The sequence below is a fragment of the Ascidia mentula genome, chromosome 1 (assembly GCF_947561715.1).
Source record: "Ascidia mentula chromosome 1, kaAscMent1.1, whole genome shotgun sequence".
Taxonomy (NCBI): domain Eukaryota; kingdom Metazoa; phylum Chordata; class Ascidiacea; order Phlebobranchia; family Ascidiidae; genus Ascidia; species Ascidia mentula.
In genome coordinates this window covers 23,058,180-23,083,826 of record NC_138566.1, presented here as the reverse complement: position 1 = coordinate 23,083,826, position 25,647 = coordinate 23,058,180, and the positions used below count along the sequence as shown (strand labels likewise).

The 25,647-nt window shown below is 37.6% G+C and overlaps 3 protein-coding genes across 3 annotated transcripts in view; 2 read left to right on the top strand and 1 right to left on the bottom strand.

The window, feature by feature from the left end:
• The first annotated feature begins 642 nt into the window (after nucleotides 1-642).
• LOC145915674 (kelch-like protein 12) lies at nucleotides 643-4,947 on the top strand. The gene is made up of 10 exons (XM_083002745.1): nucleotides 643-779; nucleotides 830-953; nucleotides 1,602-1,755; nucleotides 2,046-2,263; nucleotides 2,854-2,997; nucleotides 3,057-3,162; nucleotides 3,531-3,622; nucleotides 3,907-4,056; nucleotides 4,275-4,415; nucleotides 4,836-4,947. The coding sequence occupies exons 1-8, from the start codon at nucleotides 718-720 to the stop codon at nucleotides 4,000-4,002; spliced, it is 996 nt and encodes a 331-aa protein (XP_082858871.1). The 5' UTR covers nucleotides 643-717; the 3' UTR covers nucleotides 4,003-4,056; nucleotides 4,275-4,415; nucleotides 4,836-4,947.
• A 10,310-nt stretch (nucleotides 4,948-15,257) lies between these two features.
• LOC145915658 (ADP-ribosylhydrolase ARH3-like) lies at nucleotides 15,258-18,173 on the top strand. The gene is made up of 6 exons (XM_083002744.1): nucleotides 15,258-15,473; nucleotides 15,778-15,883; nucleotides 16,477-16,693; nucleotides 16,873-17,048; nucleotides 17,124-17,215; nucleotides 17,532-18,173. The coding sequence occupies exons 1-6, from the start codon at nucleotides 15,320-15,322 to the stop codon at nucleotides 17,837-17,839; spliced, it is 1,053 nt and encodes a 350-aa protein (XP_082858870.1). The 5' UTR covers nucleotides 15,258-15,319; the 3' UTR covers nucleotides 17,840-18,173.
• A 2,059-nt stretch (nucleotides 18,174-20,232) lies between these two features.
• The window catches only part of LOC145915535 (uncharacterized), a 30,371-nt gene continuing 24,956 nt past the window's right edge, over nucleotides 20,233-25,647 (bottom strand). The window contains exons 82-96 of the mRNA XM_083002736.1: nucleotides 25,492-25,614; nucleotides 25,297-25,411; nucleotides 24,980-25,074; nucleotides 24,539-24,719; nucleotides 24,041-24,227; nucleotides 23,761-23,879; nucleotides 23,586-23,696; nucleotides 23,249-23,416; nucleotides 22,817-23,095; nucleotides 22,423-22,545; nucleotides 21,859-21,984; nucleotides 21,497-21,631; nucleotides 21,175-21,256; nucleotides 20,946-20,986; nucleotides 20,233-20,779 (exon numbers count right to left, since the gene is read on the bottom strand). Of these exons, the coding sequence (XP_082858862.1) occupies nucleotides 20,652-20,779; nucleotides 20,946-20,986; nucleotides 21,175-21,256; nucleotides 21,497-21,631; nucleotides 21,859-21,984; nucleotides 22,423-22,545; nucleotides 22,817-23,095; nucleotides 23,249-23,416; nucleotides 23,586-23,696; nucleotides 23,761-23,879; nucleotides 24,041-24,227; nucleotides 24,539-24,719; nucleotides 24,980-25,074; nucleotides 25,297-25,411; nucleotides 25,492-25,614 (2,013 nt within the window). The 3' untranslated portion in view covers nucleotides 20,233-20,651. The remainder of the gene's footprint in view (nucleotides 20,780-20,945; nucleotides 20,987-21,174; nucleotides 21,257-21,496; nucleotides 21,632-21,858; nucleotides 21,985-22,422; nucleotides 22,546-22,816; nucleotides 23,096-23,248; nucleotides 23,417-23,585; nucleotides 23,697-23,760; nucleotides 23,880-24,040; nucleotides 24,228-24,538; nucleotides 24,720-24,979; nucleotides 25,075-25,296; nucleotides 25,412-25,491; nucleotides 25,615-25,647) is intronic.

The window sequence follows — 25,647 nt, the reverse complement described above, 5'->3', positions numbered from 1 at the left end:
GTATGACGTAACAATGTCGTACACAATAAGATATTCGTATTGTTGAAATACATTCCACTTGGACCCTTGTTGAAGGAAAGCAAACACTAGAACACAATACCACCAATGCATTCCTGCTATGATTGACATCAACTAATTTGCAGAGCAGTAATTCTAAAACTTTTCGTCAACTTAATCCTATAAGGATATATTTATGTTGACTAGGTAATTTGTTAAGTAAATATAACCGATTGTTCAACTATATCGTTGTTATCCATTAACGATTCAAAAAGCTTCTTACATCAGTCCCATATACAAAATAAAATAAAACAATGGAAACCAAACGTAGGCTATATGGGTTGTGAAAGTAGATGCCACCGTTGTTTGGTCTTGGAGTGGTCCAAGCACTTTTAAATTAATTTACCCCCAAAAAATCAAATATTACTTGCTGATCACTCAGGCATGGTATGAGGGTATTCCCCTCCGGTAAGACTTAAGTTTTGTTGACAGAAATGCTGCAAAAAATGAAAGCAGCTGCAAAAAATAAATGGCCGACGTTTTATTGCACTTCTGTAATTTGTAACATTTAAAACCTTGAACGCTGGAAATTAGGTTAGTTCCTGAATTAAACCAAACAAGTACACTAAACTATTTTGTTTTGCAAACACATTACATATCTGCAACTTATAATAATTATTGGTATTTCATCCACTGACAGTTAACCTTTCTGTCTCCATCATGAAACGAACACAAGAAGAAATAAACTTGCATCATCAGAAAGTGATGAATTTTTTAAACAAGTAAGTTTAATTGATGGTGATTTATTAAAGTAAAACTATTGATATTTTAGTGACAGAAAAGAAACAAAACGATTTTGCAACAGAACACTTTGTTCCCAAGGAGAAAACTATTCAATTCATGATGCTGTTGTTTGTTCTATGTCAGATTATTTTAATGCTTTACTTGGTGTTGAGGTAAGTGTTTGTTATGTAGAAATATAATGAATCTTAAGTTTTGCCTTTTTTGATTGTCACCTGTCTGTAATTACATAGTTAAGATATGATCTTTAAATAACAAATCATTTCAGTAACTTTTATTTTGTATTGTATTGTCACATTAATGTTATTTTTTGTCAATAATAACAATATTGTTATGTCACTCAAATTTATTGGTTAGTGTGCTTTATGTTTTATCTTAAACAGTCACTGTGTTTAACAGTATATTTACAGTCTTGGCGCGAAAACTAGTCAGCTATAAGAATGTCAAACAACATGTACTATCATGAAGTATATATTCATGGACTTGAATGCACAGATACATGTGTAGATACATATGCGTACATGCAAATGTGTACATGCAAATGTGTACATGCATATGCGTACATGCAAATGTGTACATGCAAGTGTGTACATGCATTTTCTATAAGAAACAGAAAAAGAGTTATTATCTAAAAAACACTGAAGTAATGAGATGCCATTGTAAACACTCAACGAATACTTGTGACTTTAAGAAACTTCACTGATGTATATATTTCTGAACCAATAAAGATGTGACTTATCTGTAGTTCTTGAGATCAGATTGTGTTGTGTTTGTTGTGATTTGTTAACTTTGTTTTCTTTTAGATGAGCGAAAAATACAGCGATTTTATCAAGGTTGACAATATTCCACCAAAAAGACTGGAAAGTGTATTGGATTGTATTTACACTGGTGATATTGAATTATCCGAGAAAAATGTGTTGGAAGTGTTGGAAGATGCTGATTATACACAGATGGAAGGTATGTAAACATTACAAGCTTTAATCTTCACTGGTGTTAATGTGTTAAGAATGATTATTCCAATATATACATTCTACATGTATATCATTTTGTTAGTGCCAACCCTGACAATTTCGCAAATTATTAGGTGTAATAAATATTTTTGTGTTTAACTACTGTTACTATGCTAGAGGGATATTATTATCTTTGTACTGAGTGCTACTTTTTCCCATAAACCTGGGACAAAACAAATTATTTGTAATTAATAGAGAAGTGAGACAGACAACACTGTGTTTTATTCACACTTTCAGAGTTGAAGTCATTTTGTTGTCGAGTCATCCTTAAAATGATTTCAACCGACAACTGTTTGAATCTTAGAGCTTATGCTACTCGATACAATCTTGTTGATGTGGAAAAGAAAACAAACCAAATGATTGTTGATAACATTGCAACAGTTGTACAACATGATGATTTCATGCAACTTGATGTTGGTGATGTGTCTGCAATCATCAAGCAGAAAAATAAAGGGGTAATTATGATTCATTTTCTTTATGTTTTTTTTCCTGTGTACATGTATATAGTTTATTTGTTTATCTACGCAAGTTGTTGGGCTTAAAAGTTGGGTAAGCACATCATCATTTCCCCATCCACAGCCGTCGGTTTCAATTGTTGTTTGTTCTTATTTAGTCTCACAGCAGTAGAAATGTATTCCAGTGATAATTGTTGTCATAATTCAACATGCATTTTACACAACATAGGCTGTAACTTTACAAGAACTCATGTACTTTGCTGTATATCTGAGTTGGTTTATTGGCATGCCACCGCATCGCAACATGCAATGGTGTGATATTTGCAACAAACATTCTTTGAAGATTATATGACAGGGCCGAGATTATGGCATGAAATGATTTTTAACTGTTTGTTTTTCAACAACCTTATGTCAAAACATTTGTTTCAAGTTATTTTGGAAGTGATTAAACTTTCTGTGTGACATTTTGCCTCTGTTCATGTTCTTGGTTTTAATTTTGTATTTAATGCAGACACTCATGTCATTATCTTCTTTATGACTTCTTTGAAAATTAACTTGCTTTGTTATTACATATTAGTTGTTGAATGTAGATGGAAGAAGCTATTTTTACTGGAATAGTTCGATGGGTCAATTTCAATCCTTCCCTTCGAGAGGATTTGTTTGTGAATCTTTTCTCACAACTTGATCTTTCATCTATTTCCACTCAGTTTGTTGCAACTACAGTTAGAAATGAAGTAAATTTGGTTTAAATTGATTTCCTAGCAATGAACTGAAATATTTTATTATTTTTCAGCCTCTTGTGAGAAGTAATTTTGAATGTTGTCATGCAGTGATGGATGTTTTATCAACGAACTTTGAAAAACCAGGAACAAGTGGAAAAGCAACTTCTGTCAAAAAAGGTGCAAGATTTGTTTATTTTATGTCACATTCACAGCAATATGTTACATCTGCCATATTTACACCATCCTTGTAGCATTTGTACTTTCATAACTTTAAGCCCCATTTCATTTCCCACCTAACATTTACAAATGGAATCTAATATTGGAAATATGTGTTCTGAAAACAGATTTCACTGCAAAACCACATCTACAAAATATGTTATTTTTTTAAATTAAATCTTTAACTGTAGTCAATTTAACACAAATACCAACTACATTCAATGTTGGTATTTACAAAGTAACAACTTTGCCTGAATCAAAAAACTTTTAATACCGTAAGAATATATTTTTCTCAAGCGAACCCATAGCAAGCAATATTTATGTTGCAGATTTGTCAGGATTTCTTCTCATTGGTGGAGAAGATTCAAAGCGAGATTGTGTAAAATGGAATGTTACCACAAAACAACATGAACATTACCCAGTATGTACATTGCTGGCTGTCATATGGTTTTGCTTATTTAACTTATTTTTCTATTAAGTATTTTGCTTAATGCTCTTTGTATGTACAAGTAATATAAAAGCTTGACATAACGTTAGCACAACAGCAAATAACATATAGCCATTATTTAGAGAAACAAAAGACAAGTCACTTTTCATATTTTCTGGGTATTTTAATTTTTTTAGGACAAATATTTCTGTTATTTAGTGAAACTTGTGAATCACTTTGTCTTAATGTGTTATTAATCATCATCCAAATTTGTTTAGAAAATGATCACAGACAGAGTGAACTCAGCTTCAGTCAAATTTGGTGAAAATGTTTATGTAATGGGTGGAATTGGTCGGAAAGTAAAAACTGGGTAAAAATTGCTGATTTGTTGGAAGGTCGAAGTTGTTCTGCATCTGCTGTTGTTGGAGGTTGGTCTTGTTATTTCAGAAATTGTTTATCATTAAACCAGGGGCTGTTACAGGATTACGTTTTGTGAACCCACACACAAAAATTCATGGCCAACGCACAAAAGTGTTTTGTAAAAATTGATTTTCGTTCACCAATAGTGTGTGTTTGTGTGTTGTATATATCAACAATTATAACTTTTATGGACAACCTTGTTTTCACTAATTACAAACAAATTTAGATGACGTGTATCTCACGGGGGGTCTTGGAAACCAAGGAGCATTTTCATCAACTTTGTGTTATTCTGTACAAGAAGACAGATGGAGAAGTAGTTTCGACATGTTACAACCAAGATATTTACATGGAATGGCTTCAATTGACAGTAAGAATGTATCTGGATTCATTTTTGTGTAGATTATTCTCATTACTGGATTCAGGTTCAAATAATTGACATGCATCTAAAACAACGACATAAATACCCAGAAACCACAAATTTAAGTAATCAGTAAATTTAAACTTTTTACCCCAACAATATTCACTCTTAGACATAAAAATGTTGTGAAACGCCGACTTTTAACTTGACAGAAATGCAGGAAATATTCCATCTTTATTTGATAGTTCTTTATTGCATGAATATCAACCATAATATTGATTACTTTCAATTAAAACCTCGATTTAAAGGATATCGCTTATTTGTAAGAAACACAGAGCTTACCTCATTGCTTGTTACGTAACATTACATCATAATCGTAATATGACGTCACAATAAATATTAACACAAGCGATTTGGAAATTTCTTCAGATGTTTTGTTTTCTGTGGGCGGAAGGGATGATGACAGGCAACACTTGCAATCATGTGAATTCCGCGATGCTCGTGTAGGAACCTCCACAAGAATCGCTTCTCTCAATGAAGCAAGATGGAATTTAGCATGTGAAGAAATTGAAGGGAAGATCTATGCAATTGGTTAGTGATGAAAAGTTAAGCAATAAAATTAACTGTAAGTTTTGTTGTTATGTAAAATTTATAAAATACAAATTCATATTCGTCACCGGTGAATGTATCACGTGGTAAATATAATGGAGTTTCCTGAAAAGAATCCTAAACATAAAAACTGGTAGATATAACTATAAAGTATTAACCTAAAAACAATAAAAAGTTTTACTTTAAATCTGACAGGAGGTTATGGTCGTGACCCCCTGCAAACAGTTGAAGAATACGAACGTAGAGTCAACAAATGGAAATATGTTTCTCCTCTCCTAAAACCTCGTTCCTTTCACTCTGCTTGTGTTATTGATGGGAGGATTTATGTTGTGGGTGGATCGGGGTAAGAATTACTATTATGACGTCACTATAGTCCACTGTTTCCCGTTTTATGTGAAAATGTAAATGTTGAGTAACTGGGACAAGTGGGATAGGTTGTATTACTTCTTAAAAAAAAGGTGCAGAAACCTTGCCTTTGTTTGTTGTGTGTCTGATTCATGAAACTGTATGATGTTTGTTTTATAGAAACCGGGGTGGACTCACATCAGTTGAAGTTTACGATCAAACCTCAGATGTCTGGACACATGCTTTTGATCTTGACAAACCAGTTTATTGTGCGACTGTTGTTGCTGTTTAATATGTTTCCATATTTGGGTGTAGTTGATATTTAACTGTGATTGCTCACGGAAAAAGATGCTCAAATAAAAGTTTTGTGTAAGATATCGTTCCATGCAACTTAAAAAATTGTTTTCTAATTTTGCAACGCGTTGTGAATCATTTCAAAACCATGTATATGTGTATGAAAGCCGGTGTATTTTGTGATAATAACAGTTCTCCGCAAAATAGAACTTATTCCTTTTGTCGATTTTTAATGTGATTTTGCTACGAAAATATAAATACCAATACTACAATAGGTCAGGTTGTGCATTATGTTCAATACTTGTGTGTCTTTTGCGAATCTTGTTTTCACATGTGAATTATCATGTGTTACTCCTCGCTATATAACGTCCAAAGCAGTCGGTTGCAATCGATCACCTCCCAGTGCAACTAGCTGCGATCCTGTGACAGACTGTGATTCTCCGTGAGTAAATCACCTTCACATGGGCGCCTGACTCGATAACCCTTATGGTTTTATCGGTGCCCAAACTATTTCGTGTTTCATGTTCAAGTACGTTGTAAAGTGAAAATAAAAATGATTTGATTTTGGACTTGCTTAATAGCTGTAGAGGGATCTGAGCATCGGTTGGACATTGTTTATTTGTCTGCGACAACAAATTACTTTAGTTGGTGTATATAGTGAAGCAACAAACCTCTGATTTTCGTCAGCAGATTTTATTTTGGAAAATCGATTTCGCTTATGTAGGTTACCATAATCATCGTCAGCTTCTCAAAGCTTAAACTGTGAACTTCATCGACTAAACATGAAAATAATGGAGAATTATTTCCATTTTTGGTCGCATTTATTGCTTCTGGATTTTACGATCACTTGTTAGCGTGCGTTTTTGCCTAGCCAAGTGCCAGATTCTTCTACAGCTATTAAGCAAGTCCGACTTTAGATTATGCATGTGTGCCATCAGCTGAAAAAGTTTTACAAATCCCTGACAGAGAGAATGTGTACTTGTGATTCCGTGGTAAACAACCAGTAACCGTGTTGTTGGAACGGAAGAAGACCGAGCTGTATAGTGAAGTTTGTAACGTATGATTGTATTGCCAGGAACGCCAAAGACAGGAGAAAAACTCGTTGCGGTGAAAATAAACGTGGACTCCGTATCATATTCTGCCGACAATTTGTACCAATATAGCAAAATTCTTGTGTCAAAAAAGACAAGACAACGTTCTCCCATTTATCTACACGTGTTTTTCATATTCTTGTCTGGGAATCTTTGAAACGGTTAAGGTTATGTTACGTTATGTAAAACCCCTGGTTTAAAGTTATTTATCTTTAAACATCCAACACAGTTATCATAAATAAACACAAAAACAATATTCAAAATTAGCCAACAAAAATGTTTTCGCCAAAACCCAATCACGCTTAAATATTCCGAAATCAAACATAGCAACAGACAGTGAGGCCAGTGTTTAACCGCCCGCCCGATTTGGTTTCAACAACATACAGGTTAGCTGCTATGCAAAAGTGGAACAAAGAAGCACAAGTGAAAATGTGTAAATTTTATTTGAGAACTTGTCATCTTGTGAGGGTTCGTTTCAATATCTCCCAAACCATTGTCCTGCGCAGTAGAGGCATATTGGACTGAGTAAAGTTCAGTGGAGAATCACGGCTGATGAATTCGGCGAAAGTGCAGGTGAATGCCCCGCAGTCGGAACCGTTCATCTGCTGAAGTATTTCCTGTGCGAAATTGAATCATATAAAATACAGCCTACCTGCTTTTGGAATGGAAATATTTTTGTACACGATAAAGCTATGGGTTGATTTTAAATTTTTAATCAATTCTGTTTGTTTATTCGAAGAAATGGAGCAAAAATACATGGTTAAAATGCAACTAGCCAAATATGTTCAAAACATACTAATGTCAAATGCGTTAATCAAATAGACTTTCCATCGATCATAAATAATGTTGTTAAGAACCGATTCGAGACTCATATATATTTGGCATAATAGGTCGCAACACAAGGCATTGCAGCCAAACTGGATCATCCACAAATCGGAGCGAGATCTAAAAAATCAAGCTCCTGGTGAGGTTTGAACCCTCGACCCTAGGCTAACCAGGCCCAACGCTCTACAAACTGAGCTACATGAGCTCAGCGGTTTCACGGGGTATATTGTGGCCAAGGTACACTGGTGCGCAAGCTCACAATTTGTCAGGCGACCTTTACATACGTGTAGGAGATTTTCTGCCTTGCGATGCTAAAGCATGTAAGTTAAAAGCCACCGATTAGTTGCAAGTTATCTACGAAATGTGACGTCAGTCAGGCCAGTTCTAAGTAACTGTGGAGTTAACTACGCCATTTTAAATTGATGATGGGATAAGTTTTTGTCTAAACGCCTTGTAAATCAATGAAACATGTCAATGTTTTCATTACAATGGGCCAGTCTGTTTATTCTCAGAATTATGAGTAAAACCGTTGTTAGTGTTCTTAGTTAGAAGGGTTTTGGTGATTTCTGATCCGCGTATAACAGCACAGACAGTGGATTTATACAGTGGACATATAACAACACATTGAGTTAAGCCGCACTAAATTACAACACATAACTTACTGCCAACGTCCAATGTACGCCCAAATGAATAGGAAACAGAACAAGGGACTTCGAAAAGATGTCAACTTTTTTTGTCCATCTTCTCACAGACTTGTAACCTTGCTTGGTTAACTTGGGGTAGAAAAACGTGTTTATCGCATGAGCTGTGGGAAGGTTGTCAATCTTCTTTGATCTTTCCACTATTAACTCCATGTAGAAATTGATAACCTTCAAGGAATGTAAGGTCAGTGATTTACAAGCTAGACAACTACAGATGAAATTTTATGGCCATAACTTGTGAACAATATGATGACTTCCAGTTGCTTGTGTTTCGACCACGACGAAAGAATACATAAATGCACAAAATCAACGCACCATCGTATTCGTAAAAAAAGTTACATCTTTAGTTCCGACTGAACATAATCCTACCAAGTTCTTTTGTAGAAACACCGCAGGTTTTACCTCTGATTATAAAAGTATCAATTTTACCTGACGAGAAATTTAAATATTTCGGTTGTTTTAACATTTGCAAGGTGAGCATTTCTTGCCTCTTGTCTGTATGACGTATAACAACGTCGTACACAATAAGATATTCGTATTGTTGAAATATATTCCAGGTGGATCCTTGTTGAAGGAAAGCAAACACCACAACACAATACCACCTATGCATTCCTGCTATGATTGACATCAACTAATTTGCAGAGCAGTAATTCTAAAACTTTTCGGCAACTTAGTCCTGTAAGGTTATATTTATGTTGACTAGGAATAATGTTAAGTAAATATAACCGATTGTTCAACTATACTGATCTCTTATGCTTTCTTCCTCAGGTAGAACCCGAGCATTGTCATAGCACATAGCAGGATGACAACCAATGAAATGGAAATGACAATTGCTACGTTCGTCCAATATGTTGACACATCTGCAACAGGAACACGTGTCAACAATTGATTTGAATTTGAGAAGATGAATATCCTGATTTTTTACGTTACCTAATGTTGCGGTTGATGACGTTTTTTTGCTTCGGTTCTGTTTAAAGATGTTGACCAACCTGCAAACAGAACAAGTACTGAGAATTGGTTTGGATTTGAGAAAGTAATTGTCCTTATTTTAATAACGGGTAAACGTGTAGGCAACCTTACCTATTGGTTTGATTTCCGTTTTGCTTGTAGATGCCGTTGTTGGCTTTGACAAAAGATACAAATTAGTCGGCTTCATGGTATTGGTACACACCTCAACTATTGGTGCGGTTGATGGCGTTTGTTTTGATTCGGTTTTGCTGGTAGATGTTGTGGTTGTTTCTGACACTGAAGAAAATAATTTAAAGTCTTCCTGAGTGAGGAACGGGCCATTGTCAAAACACATGAGAGGTTAAAAACGATAAAATTGTAACAGTAATTGCAAGGTTCGTCCAATACGTTACAGTGGGGTTTAGGAAAGTAATTGTTTTTAACGGATAAACGTGTAGGCAACCTTACATATTGGTGTGGTTTCAGTTTTGCTTGGAAATGCCGTTGTTGACCAGGACAAAAGGTAAAACAAATAAGTTACGTATTTGCCACTCATTTTAATTCTAAACTTAATGCCTTTGATTCTTCTTTGACAATTATATCTGTTGAGCCGATTATCACACGGAACGTTATTCCATTTACATGTGGGATCAAATGGAATGCTAAATCCCATGACCACACAGCTCTCATCCACTCCATCCCACTCAAAAGTCGGTTCTCCTCCCCTCCACTTTGCTACGTTAAAAATTGATCCATCGGTCCATTGAAAATTTCGTGTGTTTAAAATTCTTTTTGCTCCAATGAAAAACTCATTAGGTTTGTCTGAAAAAAACCCCATCTAATTACGTGCTTTTTAAGAAACGCTACCGTCTTCTTACTTGCTACTATAGCGTCTTCGCGTCTTCGCGTCTTCGCGTCTTCGCGTCTTCGCGTCTTCGCGTCTTCGCGTCTTCGCGTCTTCGCGTCTTCGCGTCTTCGCGTCTTCGCGACATCACGTCACACGCGACCTGCGACACGCGTCTCTTCTTATGTTGCTTTATTGCGCGCACGCGTCATTCCATTTGGGTGACTCGCAATAAACGGACGCAAAGCAGTCGTGCCTACAAATGGTGACCCCGACGTGAGTCACTGAGTTATCTCGCTAGATTTGTAGGATAGCTATAAGATAATTCTTCAATCATGACAGAAAGCAGAGTGACAGCGGTTTCAATTAAAATTCCGCCTTTTTGGCCACAAGACCCAGAACTCTGGTTTCTGCAAGTGGAGGAGCAATTCAACGTCAGAGGTGTGACACAGTCATCAACAAAATTAATCATATTGTTTCCGCTGTTACTCCTGAGATTGCGACAGTAGTTAGAGACATTATTAAAAACCCATCTACCGAGGATCCCTGCGAAGGCCTCAAGAATGCCTTGTTACGAAGAGTGGGTATGTCCCAGCCCCAAAGACTTCAAAAATTTCTTCAACCCGAAGAACTAGGCGATGGAAAACCTTGAACAAATGTTGCACGACATGGAACATCTACTTGGTAACGTGGAAGCTAAGCATATCCTGCGCGAGTTGTTTTTGCAAAGACTTTCAGAAAATCTACGAACTGTTCTTGCCACGCTGGATTTGGACTTAAATGAACCCGCCGAGAAAGCAGACAGTATTATGGACCTGCTTGACCCACAGCCTACATTGGCAGAGGTAGACAAACTACATCAAGATGTTGCGCTGTTAAAAAGAAACACAGCGTATACAAGCAAACGGCCATTGCAAAGAAACACGTTTTCCACTTTGTTTTGGTACCACAGACGCTTTGGGAACGATGCAAGAAAATGCGTTCCTCCCTGCAGCCGCAAGGGAAACACCGAGACCTGTCACTAATGGCGGCTTGTGCCTCTGCTCGTTTTCGCCGCCTCCTGCATGTAACTGACAAAACAACTGGTCAGAGATATTTGGTTGATTCTGGTGCCGCAGTAAGTGTGGTTCCTGCAAACAGAATGGATCGCAATGGCTGTCAAAGAAACTTGAAGCTTGTTGCAGCAAATGGAAGTACTATTGCAACATTTGGCACCCGAAAAATCAACCTTAACTTAGGTTTAGGTGAAAATTTTTCGTGGCATTTTGTTGTTGCCGAGGTCACGCAACCGATTCTTGGTGCCGATTTCTTTAGACGTTTCGGATTACTCATTGATCTGAGCCGAAATAGGCTAATAAATGCTAAAACCTTTCACAGCGTCAAAACCGGCATTTCAAATACCACCGCGCTTGGTTTAATGGCGGCTACCAGCAACATAAATGAATTTAAAAACATTTTCCTGGAGTTTCCAACTTTGCAAAGTGCGGTGTACAACGATGCTTCCTTGAAACACGATGTCAAGCATTACATTGTTATCAAAGGTCCTCCAGCTTATGCTAAAGCTCGTCGCCTTTCTCCAGACAAGTTAAAATGTGCGAAAGAAGAATTTCAAAATTTGTTGGAACTGGGAATTGTTCGCCGTTCATCAAGCACATGAGTCTCACCGCTACATATGGTGCGTAAAAAATCCGGCCAGTGGAGGCCATGCGGTGATTACCGCAAACTCAACAATAGCACTATACCGTATCGCTACCCTATTCCTTTGATACAAGATTCGTCGGCCAATCTACACGGCGCTACTATTTTCAGCAAGATTGATCTTGTACGAGCATATCATCACATTCCAGTTGCGTTAGATGATATTCCCAAAACGGCACTCATCACGCCTTTCGGTTTATTCGAATACACGAATGCCGTTTGGCCTTTGTAACGCAGCTCAGACTTTTCAACGCTTTATGGACGAAGTGTGCAGAGGTTTGGATTTTATTATTCTTTATCTTGATGATATTTTGGTTTTCAGCTCCTCGGCTCCTGCTCACCGCAAACACTTACGTCTGCTTTTTAAGCGGCTTCAAACTTATGGGATTGTTGTCAACCCTGATAAGTGTGAGTTTGGCAGCACAACAATTGAATTTTTGGGACATCAAATTACAACACAAGGTATTTCGCCACTGCCAAGCAGGGTTGAAGCCATCAACAAATTTCCTCAACCAACGACCACGAAAAGCCTGAGAGAATACCTGGGACTTATTCTTATTTTTGTTCCTGGGGCTGCAAAAATTTTGCATTCTTTACACCAGGCGCTCGCAGGCACAGAGAAGGATTTTAAATGGACTGAGGATTGCGCAGCTGCATTTGTGGCATCAAAACAAGCACTCGTAACGTCTGTGATGCTTGTTCACCCCAAGGCAGACGCGGCTACACGAATCACAGCTGACGCTTCAGGCATTGGAGTCGGTGCTTCGCTGGAGCAGCGACACAACGGTCAATGGAAAGCGATAGGTTTCTTTTCAAGAAAACAAAAATCCCCAGAAACACGCGTGAACTTTTTGTTATTTATTTGTCTATTCGCCATTTCCGTTACTTCGTAGAAGGTAGAGCATTTTCTGTTTTAACTGATCACGAACCCTTAATTCATGTTTTTCAAAGGAACTCAAGTGCATTGTCACCTCGGCAAGTTCGCCATTTAAGTTTTATTTGTGAGTTTACCACCGACGTACACAACATAAAGGGACACAGTAACTTGGCTGCTGATGCATTGTCGAGGGCCAATATTAATGCTATGTCATCATCTGTTATTGATTTCACTCAAATGCCACTCGCACAAAGAAATAACGAGGAAATTAAAGCCTTTCGCACCTCAATCACGTCACTCAGATTTTGTGATGTACCATTGTTTGGAACTGAACTGACAATTCTTTGCGATGTATCGAAAGGTTACCCCCGCCCTGTGGTTCCCAATGCTTACCGTCGCCAAACTTACGACGCTGTTCACAATTTGTCACACCCAGGCATTCGCGCAACTCGCAAACTTGTGTCCGATCGCTTTGTATGGCATGGTTTGAATAAGGATGTTGGTAACTGGGTACGAACTTGTTTGCAATGCCAGAAAGCTAAAATCCAGAAACACACTGCTGCTGCTTTTAGTTCCTTTGCACTTCCGACCAGAAGGTTCGCAAATATTCATGTTGACATCGTCGGACATCTCCCCATTTCCCAGGGATATACCTATTTATTTATCTGCATCGATCGGTTTACTCGATGGCCTGAAGCTATCCTCATGGCAGATGCAACTACGCAATCTTGCGCAAGAGCCTTGCTTTTATGGGTTTCGCGCTTCGGGACCCCTCAAACCATAACGTCGGATAGAGGACGCCAATTTGAATCAACACTCTGGGCCAACCTTAACAAGTTACTAAGTGCCCATCGGCAACGAGCAACGTCCTACCACGCTCAGTGCAACGGCATTGTGGAAAGAATGCACCGTCAGCTTAAAGCCGCGTTGACAGCGCGCTTGACAACAAACGATTGGTTTGATCATCTTCCCGTTGTATTACTCGGCATGAGATCAGCTATAAAGGAGGACATCGGGTGTTCTGCTGCAGAGTTGGTGTTTGGTGCTACACTGCAATTGCCCGGCGAGTTTTTCGCGTCTTCGGCCGAACCCCAAGATCCAAGGTCGTTTTTGTCAAAATTAAGAGATTCAATGCGGGACTTGCGACCGACTCCGACATCCTGGCACCGACATTCCTACGACAGGGTGGACGGTCTATTATGCAACTGCACGTTTGTTTTCATTCGAAACGACGCACACCGAACACCTTTGCAATGTCCATAAGACGGTCCATTTAAAGTAATTCGAAAACACGCTAAATACTTTTGTCTTGAGATGAATGGTCGACAAGATATGTGTGATCGCCTTAAACCATACTTCGAACAAAGTTTTACATCGCAGACTTCTGGCAATCGTGTTTCGCATGTTCCGCATCCAAACGTACCCTATCGTTCGACAGTTACCCGCTCTGGTCGTGTTGTCAATTTGCCTTTACGTTATCGTGCATGACTTGAACACTGGTGGGGGGGTATTGTAGCGTCTTCGCGACATCACGTCACACGCGACCTGCGACACGCGTCTTTTCTTATGTTGCTTTATTGCGCGCAATCGTCATTCCATTTGGGTGACTCGCAATAAACGGACGCAAAGCAGTCGTGCCTACAAATGGTGACCCCGACGTGTTACAATAGAAGTGTCCTTTTTTCTAACTAGAAAGTTGAATATTTCGGTTGTTATAACATTTGCAAGGTGAGCATTTCTTGCCTCACATCCACGTTCAGCTTGGCTGTATGACGTAACAACATCGTACACAATAAGATATTCGTCTTGTTGAAATACATTCCACGTGGACCCTTGTTGAAAGAAAGTAAACACCAGAACACAATACCACCAAAACATTCCTGTTATGATTGACATCAACTAATTTGCAGAGCAGTAATTGTAAAACTTTTCGTCAACTTAATCCTGTAAGGATATATTTATGCGCCTGTTCCCCAAACGCCGAAAGTTTTTATCCCCACAAAAACTAGACAGTGGAAGTGAATAAGAGAAGAGAAAACCATGAGGCATCTTCCGGGTTCACAAAGTCAACAAGAATTAAATATAACAATTAAAACCAAACGTATCAGGGTTGTGAAGTTGATGCCACTAATTGTATACATGACGTCACGTATTGCCATTCAACCTCAAAACCGCGTTAACCTTGTGACACTTTCGTTGAGCGTATGATAGAGGATCGATAAGAGAGCTGTCCACGATGTCGATGACGTTGACTTTTCTTGAGTTTGTCGTATAAAATAAAAAACGTATAAAACTATTTGGGTTATAGTTTGCTATGTTGTTTATTGTCAACTGCAGCGAATTTAATTTCAACAGTTTCAAATAACTTATTCGTGATCATCTAGGGAGTTTCCCTGTAATGTTTTACGTCAAACCAGAGACTACAAACTTTTAATTGCTGGCAACCGAAACCCGAAACGCCAAAACCCTGCGAGGAGTGACGTAGATTATTCATTAAAGGGGTCTGGTGTTCTCTTAAGTTTGTTATTTAATTTTTGTGGTTCACAAATTTAGGAGTTATTGCCGTGTTTAGTAGAAAACTTTTGCCTAAGGGCTATCGGTTCAACAGAAATATTGGAATTTAACATGGTGGAAATGCAGTATTTTCCAGCACAATAGTTTGTCATATTAAATACCAAAAAATGGAACATAGTTTATCAAGATTCCGGGGTGCTTTTTTGGGTGGATTGGTTGGCGACTGTATGGGTGCACCATTTGAGGTTATGTGGGCACCAGTCAGTTTTAACCAACTGGATCAATTAGACAAACAAATAAAGTCATTTACACCAAGTCAAAGTAAGTTTATTGAAGTCAAGTAAGTAACGTGTTTGTGTGTACATCTAATGGGTCTGGTTTACTTTTATGGCATGTTACTTATTATTCGTGCATAGCTTCAAGTTCATATTAGGTGTGGTGCTAAAAGTACACATAGACCATACTGTTATATCATTTCATAGATTTTCTGGTATCAAAAGCACATTTAGCATTGGTTGTTTTGAAAGGAAAACAGTGTCAATACATGTGACAATACCAATATTAAACATATATATATATATATATATATCATAAACATAAAAATACATTTTAAATTTAATTTAAGACAAACCATGGATGTTGCACTACACTGATGATACTGAAATGGCTCATGTAATGTCCAGATCCATCATCAAAAAAAAATCTTTCTCAGCTAAATCAGTGGCAAAAGAGTAAGCTGATTTTAAAATAAACAATTAGTTAATAATAGCGGTAATCAATTTACTTACAGTTAATTGTAACATTAATGATGAATGTATGTTTTAGCGGTAGTAGTTGGGCCATAGTTCACAATTAATTTAAAAAAAATGTCTTGAATATATTTGTAACCAAAAAAAGGATGAAATGTGCATTTATGTGGTCAAAAAAACAAACAAAAAACTATTTTGCATGCATTGGCCTACTATTCCTCTTTAAACATTTGTGAGTGCTACAAATTTTGAACCCCTGGGATGCCACTATGATTTGGCATGTTAATTCACTTTTCTTTTCTTGAATATTCTTTAAAACTTAATCAAAACAAAAACACTGGTTGAGGATGCTTTGTATCCTGTGACTTGCATGGCACTCAATACAAAATCCATTGTTTAGCTGTTTGATAGTCTGTTGCACATAGCCACAACTACAGAAGCTTTGGCTTAATTTGTTTTTGTAACTCCTTTTGTAGTAGGTTTTGTTGCTTCCCAAACCAATAATAAACAGCAGTAACTCCCGCATTAACAATGCATGTGTGTACATTCAATAATTTTTTGATCAATTCCTTCAGATTTGCAAAAGCATACTTTCAATCCATACCTGCACGTTACTATGGGGGAAGCGTGCCCGCTGTTTTCTCTGCATTACGGGATTCAAACTACACATGTGACCCATATGCCCCTGCTCAGACCCAGTTTAATGGTGATGGTTCCTATGGAAACGGATCAGGAATGAGGGTTTTTCCAATTGCTCTTCTCTGCTACAATGACATGGAAATGTTGAAAGAGGTATGTTGAACCAGGGTGTTTTTTTCTCTAACTTTTTCATTCTGTATTTGTTGCTTTTAATTCAAAAAACACGCATTGGTTGTTTACATCTTATGTGTCATATTCCATTTAGCACATCCCAAACAATTAGGTAGTTGTTTTTATTTTACAAATTATTGAAAAACATATTATATTTGCAGTTGGCCGGCAACAGTGCAAGATTAACTCACAGCCATGTTGACGCTGTAAATGGTGCCATATTGCAAGCATCTGCTGTTCATTTTGCAATGGAAAGTAATTCACAAACCACATGGCTTGAGATGTGGCAAAAGTTGAAAGATTTATGCAGGAAACTAGAAACAGGATCATCAAATGGGTTTGTACGCAGAAAACTATAAAAAAAAATTATTACTACCTTGTCATTTTTACAAGAAGAAATCTTGTTTGACAGGAGTGGGCCATACAATGAGAGGCTTGACAAAATGCACAAGTTAATTAAAGGTGATACTCAGATTTGCAATGAAGAAATTGAAAAGCAAATAGGTAAAATTGTTGCAAAGTATAATCCTACTGACCATCAAACATATTTTTATGTTATATTAATAACTTCACAAGACATTGAAAGCAGCCTATAGAGCAGTTTAGTAGCAAAGTTAATAATCCAAAAGGCTGGCATATAAGAATAATTTCAACTGTCAACAGAAAGTAAGAGTATGCCTAAAAGTAGATAAAAATAATTTTTGTCAAAATTCTTACAGATGACTTTCTTTCGAAATGTATTACACAATGCTTATTGTTTTTCACTTCTTTTGCAAAGTTTTCTTTCCTCATTTTATTTGAGAGTGTTTTTTTTTTCCAGGTGTTGGAATCATGGCTACTGAGGCTATATCAGCGGCAATTTTTTCATTTCTCTGTTGTCTTGCCAACCGTCAGCCAATAGAATTCAAAACTGGGAATCTTCTTCAGCAGACTGTCTACTATTCTATATCATTGGGTGGTGACACAGATACGATAGGAACCATGGCTGGTGCAATAGCAGGGGCATTTTGCGGGGAGGATTCAGTGCCCAAACATTGGATAGAAGCTTGTGAAGGAAAGGAAACTGCATTGTGGCTGGCAGATAAACTTCATTCCATGTACCTGAAAAGGGTTGACCAACGCAGTTAAATGCATGTTTTGTTGTATGTACAAGGAAAGGGTTTTTGAATGTTGTAAGCAACTACCTTGCCACAAAAAATGCACTTTTACAAACCATGGTTAGCAACCCAACTCTGGCAGCTTATTTATGTATAACATTTATTATGGTGAAAGACATATGTGCAAAAATTATCTTTCGTGTACTGTTTGTTGAACATGCACTTTTTGTATATGTTGTATTTGAGTGTTTATTAATGTATGCTTTGTCTAGTGTATTATTTGTGATTAATTAAACACCTAAAGGCCATTTTCTTCCATTCCTTGCACAAATAGATAAATTACAACATCATGTCTGTTAATTTAATTTCCGCAATTGCATGTTTTGGTTGTCTGTCTTGGAGAGGTTTTACAAGGAATCAAAACCAAAACTAAAAAATGAAAGCCAACAAAATGCATGTAAGAATATTGAAAGTAATCACAGCTACAATAGACCTACATGCTACCTTTTAACAGACATTCGTTCGTCAAACCAGTGAATATTATAGGCACGTTACATCAAATATTTTCTTGCTGCTGATTTACGTGTAATTGATCCATATGAGTGGTGCGTATCCAAGTTCCACAAACAAAAATTTACTTCTTGTGGTGGCTTCGGCAATTCGCAAGGAACCCTCGTTTAAGGTCCAAAGACGTTTCATGAAAGACTCGTGTTCTCGAAAAATCGGATCGCGCAGTTGAAAGTTATGGTGCTGGTAAATGTGCAGCAGACCGTAACCCGTAATGTCGCAAGAAAAGCACACGTGTTATTATTAGCTATCACGAGGAAGTGCAGTACATCACCGTACATAATAGCTGTTTACTAACGGGTAAACTCGGGTAAAAATTGAAAACACACATCAACTATGTAATATGCAAAACTAAAACTGAAAAAATGGGTTTACGCATGGTTTGTTAAATAAATTATGAATGAACGCATTGTGAATGTATACATACATTCAGCTATAGCTTGATTGTTATCTTACGTGTGTGTCTTGGCTGTCAGCACATCCAAATGAAAATTGACATTCACAATCACATATTGCCTGAAAACCTGCCAGATTTGGATGAGGTAACTACATACATTTCCTCAAAGATTCTAACAATGTGTGTACAGTACTTCTATGCCTGATTGGAAAATATGTCACAATTTTTTCAGCAAATGCAAAGAAAAATAACCCAGTACATTATATTTACAAAACGTTGGCCAATCCACACAACCTTTGCCTAAAAATCCTCTTGCATTTCAAGAACTTTCCATTCTTGCTTATTTCTAATAAATCAATAATGTGTAATTAGTTTTTCAAGGCATTAGTTATTCCTACATATTTTAATGTATTTTTTTTTTCAAATACAGAAGTATGGATACAGTGGCTTTGTGTACATGAAGCAACTTGATGATGTAAGACCAATTGTTTGTGTATTGATGCATTACCATATGCCCAATATATAAATAATGACAACTTCTGCTAAATATTGTTTTTGAAAAGCAAGCTTGTAAATTTTTGAGCAGACATTTTTCCCATTTAGTGAAACATTTCACGAAAGACGATTCACCATGATTAAATAACATAGCAATCGGAGTAATTTCTTCACTTTTTCTACTTGTTGCGTTGGCGTTAATATACGTCATCGCTTGCAAAAGGTGGCGAAGGTCTCACGTTGGCGCTAGTGATGTCAAGGAAGTTCAACGAGAAAATGTAGTTGACGAAAATCACCACCACGTTTATCACTGCATCGATGACATAAACGAAACGCCGTCGTCACGTGACAACTACAGTCACTTGCATTTAGAATCACGTGGCTCACATCCAGGATTGTTTGAAGAAAGTGTTGGCCCAGCAAACACCAGTTTCTATGAGGGGAGTGTTGGACCAGCAAACTCCAGCTTCTACGAGGGGAGTGTTGGACCAGCAAACACCAGTTGCTATGAGAAAGTGTTAGACCAGCAAACACCAGTTGCTATGAGGGGAGTGTTGGACCAGCAAACACCAGTTTCTATGAGAAGAGAGTGGGACCGGCAAGGGTTAGTCTGTGATGGTCTTTAAAATTTGATGAAACAAACGAGTGCAAAATTATTTCTTTTCTTTTCACTGTTATTATGTGTTCTTTCATTTTACAACCATATTAAGTATCCAATCTCGACTATCAACAACTAACGGTTTCCAGGATTGCGAATGTCTGTAGCGCAACCAATATATAAATAAACAAATTGATAAATTTCCATTCTCTGTGTTCATTTTTTGTTATAATGAACAGTTTAGGGTGCAGCTTTGGGTCAACAATTTTAAGTATATTAGTGTAGGTAGTGCAGTAATATTACATGCAATGGCATGACAGGCAGGATCGCCCCACTGCGCAGTGTAGGTAGTGTATACAAACCAATAATTTCACACAAAAAATTTATTTTAAACTACGTTAGAAAAGCACGATTCAGTAACTTGTATTTTCATAACAAGTGTAAAATATGTACATTTGTTTTAAGTTTAAGTGTTTTTTTTATCACATATTCGCAATCACCTTATGGGGCGTAATAAAGAAACTACAAGAAAGTGACTTCCGGGAAATACTAAAGAACGAAACATAGAAGGATTCGATATTACAAGTGCATGTAATTAATAAAATTCTTATGCCGTTGTGAAATGCATTTCATAAAATAAAAACGAAGTGCAGTTGATGTGCTGAGTTAAAAGTGGCTGAAATAGATGCCGGCGAACAAGACGACACATCACACATAAACAAATAATATGGAACACATAAACTAAACCTGCTAAGCAGAAATTTTAATGGAAAACACGACCGTGGATTAAATGTCAGCGTACACACTACTTCTACCGCTTCCACACATCTTGTAAACGACAACAACGGCAACAACCAGGAAGATAATTCCACCGCAAACCCCGACCACGATCTTCCAAACGTCGTTTGATCCGTCTGTAAAGATGTAACGTGTCTTACCACTTATGTCCTACGCCACCTAGTTTCGATATATTGCTTAGCAGAAAAAAAAGAAAAAACGTTTCGTGTAAACAAACTTAGCTTGTTTTCTGTATCAGGTATTTATACAGTTGTGGTGGAAATAGTGTCAGAAACTACAAACCTGTCCCTTCGCACCGATCACCCACGTAACCAGCTGCACAACTGCAAAAACACATAGCGGTTAAATGATTGAAGTTCAAGTAACAGTGTGGCGAGTCAATCCAGTCTAATCGCGGGTATACAGTATATTTTCAAAAACAAAACAACGTAAAAAATAGTCAACTGACCGGGGTGAAATAAATGCGTTATCACAACTAGTTTGTTGGGTAAACGTTTTGCTGATAACTTACAGACAAACCGGGTTTCCACCGCCTTCCTGGTTTCTGCACGTTGCCCCATTTGCACAATAACTTGTTTGTACTTCGCAAGGACCTGTCACAAAATATTGATATAAGTTAGCTCCTGATTGGTGTGAAAATAAATCACATATGTCATGCCGACAAAGTTGCATTACCCGCATGCACATTTACGATGTTCAATTCTAAAATAAATCAAACGGGGTTTGCACAAATGAGCAGCCCCCTTTTAAATCGGAAAAGAATATACAAACATTCGTATCCTGATTTACCAAAGCGAGAAAGGGAAAAAATACGAGCAGGAATTCACTTTTACCTAGGCAGGTACTTGTGGCAGAATCGTAGGTGTAGCCGTTTACGCAAGTGCAGGTAAAACTGCCAACCGCGTTCGTGCAGGTTGAATGATTCGGACACACGCTCGTTGTCGTTGCGAGGGCACATTCGTCTATGTCTGAACATGTGACAACATTGACAAAGATAAGTAAACATTTTTTGGCAACCATGTTGTAAAACTCTTTAAAGAAAAAAATGCCAAGATTCAAACAAATCAAAAACAAATTTGATGACATCACACTTTTACGGTCCTCGACATTTATCTTAATTCATTACTGCGGAAAAGTAGTTACGATTCTAGATTATTGTATTTATAAGAAAACTCGTTTTTAAACCAAACCATACCTTCGCAAGACTCCCCAGCCACGTCAAGTGCGTAACCGCTGTTACAATCGCACAGATAACTTCCAGGTGTGTTCATGCAAGTTGAGAGTGATGGACAAATGTGGCTGGCTGAACATTCGTCGATATCTATAATATAATTTTTATAACTATTTTTCGTATTTCATTCGTATTGACTTGTATTCTTGTTTGCAACAAAATTGTTCGACCAAACTTCACACTTGGGGCTCCAAACAAATTATTTACATGTGATAGTATCCTATAGATTTTCTTTGGGATTCCAGTAAAAACATGACAACCGAGTGTGGCGCGCAGCTAGACACATTATATTTTTGTCAGTTGGGTTTATTGAGAAATCATTTTTAATTGGCCCCGGTTTTAAATGTAACGTATATCACCCACATGAAAGCACATTTATAGCTACTGAAAACTAAAAAACGCACAGGACTGTCATTGTACAAATTACCAAAGGACACTTGCGCGTATATTTATGTGCAATTCATTTATAGTGGGATTGATTAGAAACAAGTCCGGGCACGCAAACTAATGGATTGCATGTGCACCCACCAAGACAAGAGCTTCCTGCAGAGTCGGAGACGAAACCACCGTTACAAACACAACTGTAACTTCCAACTGTGTTGTTGCACGTTGCGTGAGGCTGGCACACGACTGTTAAACACTCGTTGAGATCTGAAAACAAATATTCCATTATGGGAGTAAGACAGATTTTGCTCGGTTTGGGGTCTTATTAATAGACAAAAACCGTCCCGCAAATTATTGCTTTTGTAAATTCCAAACAATATTTTCGACAAGAACGAAAGACTGCAAATTTTCAAACAACAAAATATAGTTTTCTCAATGATCTGTTTTTCAACAATATTAATTTATTTTGACCACTCGGCATCTACATGTAACTACAACAACGTCATATAATGTACTGACATCATTATCAAACACCCACCGTTGGTTGTGGCAGTAACTTCAGCGATTGCGTTTCTCTGCATCCCGGCAGCATCAGTAGTCCCAGCCGTTATTGTGAACACGTATTCAGTGCCTTGTTCAAGACCAGTTACCGGGATGTTGACAACACTGCCGCTGGTGCTGGTGGACGCTGACACTTGAACCAGAGTAACCCCGGCGACGCTCACACGATAAGTGACAGCGCGGGATACAGCAGCAAACGAGATAGAGAGTGAAGTTTCAGTGATAGAAGATACGACGATTTGAGCGATTTCGGGTGCTAAGGTTAAAAATAGGTAAGCAATAAATATAGCCTGGTATTCCCGTTGAACGCAACGCGAAAATTTTTACACTTTAGTTTGTATATCTGACTTTTCCCGAAAAATATAAACTATTTCAGAACATGTTCTAGTGGTCTATGTTTTTGTATTACTTGTGGATGTGACAACCGGATTGCTGTACGGAGTAAAAGCGACCGCGTTTGATCCAACATCAACCAGTGCCCTCACTTCTCCGGAACAAATTGTGTCAGGCGTCAAACCAGTGAGAGTAGCTTGGAAGGTGGAAACCGTTTCGGTGAAGGATTGTGAGGGACAAGTTACTAAAACCGAAAAGCAACTAATTTAAAACAGGTTGGCATAAAAATTAGGCTGAGGTTACTAAACCAGGAAAAGTTACTAAACCAGGAAATTTAGGAATCTGATGCGCTATTTGTAATTCGCAACACGCAGATGGGGGTTGTATGTTTTAGAGTAGGCGTTTAAACTTACGTTTGACTTCATAGCTAATCGAATTAGAAACTTGTTCGAATCCGAACGTCAGTGACCTGGTTGTAGCGTCGGTAACTTGCAAGTTTGATGGAGACGAAGGAATGGTTCTAACTATGAACATATTTCAAAATGTAAAGTTGTTCTTCAAGTTGTGAAGTTTTTAGTATATCCTTACTGGGTGAAAAGTCTCGGAATGTTGCCGCATCAAGGTCGGTTCCGTCAGCAACGGCTGTTCGGTGACTTGGATCATTGGTGTCCAGAGCTCCAACAGCTGATGCGACCACACTTCCGCTTCTACATGGCGTTACAACGAATAATATTACCAAAAAGCAATGTGCAAACATTTCTCAGTCACGTATGATTTTTATATTACCGAAAACACAACGATATATCGATAGTTTTGCACCGCACGTTTCTACTTCTTTTGCATTGAGTGTTTTAAGTTTAAGTCCCACCTGAAGGCAATGAAAGTAATTGCTTTGAATCGTAGTGTTACGCCACCCACAACCGACTTGAGTTGCTCCCTCAACGCGTTTTCGTAAACGTTGCGCAATGATTGAGATTGAGTAGAGGAGATGTCAGTTAGATCTTGACTGTAAACTTCACCGACCAACGTCACAACCAACGCCAAATCAATTGCATCTGAAATTAACAGTGCAATAATTACTATATGTCCACCTGTTCTGTAATTGGGTGACACATTTGTATGTGATTTTTGATGATTTTGTTGATCAAAAAACTTCATGCGCATTTTTAGTGTTTTGTATTGCAGGTATTGTGACCTGTGTCGTCAAAGTCAAAATGAACAGCAATTGTCTTTGTTGTAATCACCAATATTAGGTTTGTAATCTGAAACGTAAATAAAACCACAACGCCCACAGACAAGTTTTTTGAACCATCAAATGAACTAATTTTCAGGTTTTCAATAACTGCAGGCGCGAAGTTTAGCTTACTGGTGGTGACGATTAGAGGTTCGCTGAAATTCGATTCCTCATAAATGTGGTCGGAAGTTTTCAGTTTTAGAACTCTCGCGCGTATCGTGTAGTTTGTATTTGGCTTCAGGCCAGTGATTGAAGCAAATGTTCCAGTTGACGTATTGGTGGTCACCGTTCCATCGGAATCCACAGCTTGCAACTAACCATAAAAATATTCGATAAAGTAAACTGTTGACTTATAATACAAAGATGTTGAAATACCAATCAATGAGTTGTGGTCGACAAACGACACAATTAAACAAAAATTAAAGATTTAATTGAACAATAATAACATGAAACCTTTTTGATAAGAAGTCACTTTTTTACTACAATTATTAGTGGTATTAAGTTGGTAGACTACATTAATTTTGTTTCAGAAAGCAAAACATCTTTTGCACCAGACAAATGTAACATAGTCACCTCGTATTGATCGTATAAGTCAAGTGCGTCCACAGTCACTGTGATCGAATCAGTTGTAACTTGTAACAAAGTTGCCTGGTCCAACTGCGGGTTAACTGCACAAAAATGTAAGGGTCAATTTACTCTATTCTTTATGGATGTTTCTAGGTTTAGAACTGAAAATGCTTGGGAAATGTTCAATGGTAATTTAAACGTACTTAGATTTAAATTATCGGTAACGTAAGTGTTGGTATTTCAATTTGAGACTAGTTCAAAGTAATTATCGCACAAGCCTATTTTACAGAAAGATTGAATTGGTTTGTGACTTTTTAACTCACTGGTGCATTCGACACCAACTTGGCATCTGCATTCGTATCCGCCATCAAGATTAAAGCACGACGAGCCTTGAGGACAAATACTTTGATCCGTACATTCGTCGTTGTCGGAACACGTCTAAGTAAACACAAATGGTATATTAATTCTCAAACTGTATGCACAATTTCTACGTATATTTCTAACATAATTTTGCTTACCCCCGCTGCATTTATTGAGAAACCGGCAGAGCACAAACATCCATAACCTCCATGGAAATTAGAACAAATCATTCCTGTTGAGCAGATGTTAGCATCCGCGCACTCGTCGACGTCGTTGCAAGTCTAGATAAACGTTAAGTTTATTTTCTTTAAATA

What these genes read in the sequence shown, in the direction of transcription:
- LOC145915674 (XM_083002745.1), top strand. Translation starts at nt 718, where the DNA reads ATGAAACGAACACAAGAAGAAATAAACTTGCATCATCAGAAAGTGATG. An exon ending in TCAAGCAGAAAAATAAAGGG is followed by an intron (nt 2,264 to 2,853) that starts GTAATTATGATT and finishes TGTTGAATGTAG; the next exon opens with ATGGAAGAAGCTATTTTTAC. An exon ending in CAACTACAGTTAGAAATGAA is followed by an intron (nt 2,998 to 3,056) that starts GTAAATTTGGTT and finishes ATTATTTTTCAG; the next exon opens with CCTCTTGTGAGAAGTAATTT.
- LOC145915658 (XM_083002744.1), top strand. Translation starts at nt 15,320, where the DNA reads ATGGAACATAGTTTATCAAGATTCCGGGGTGCTTTTTTGGGTGGATTG. An exon ending in GTCATTTACACCAAGTCAAA is followed by an intron (nt 15,474 to 15,777) that starts GTAAGTTTATTG and finishes ATTTAATTTAAG; the next exon opens with ACAAACCATGGATGTTGCAC. An exon ending in AGAAATTGAAAAGCAAATAG is followed by an intron (nt 17,216 to 17,531) that starts GTAAAATTGTTG and finishes TTTTTTTTCCAG; the next exon opens with GTGTTGGAATCATGGCTACT.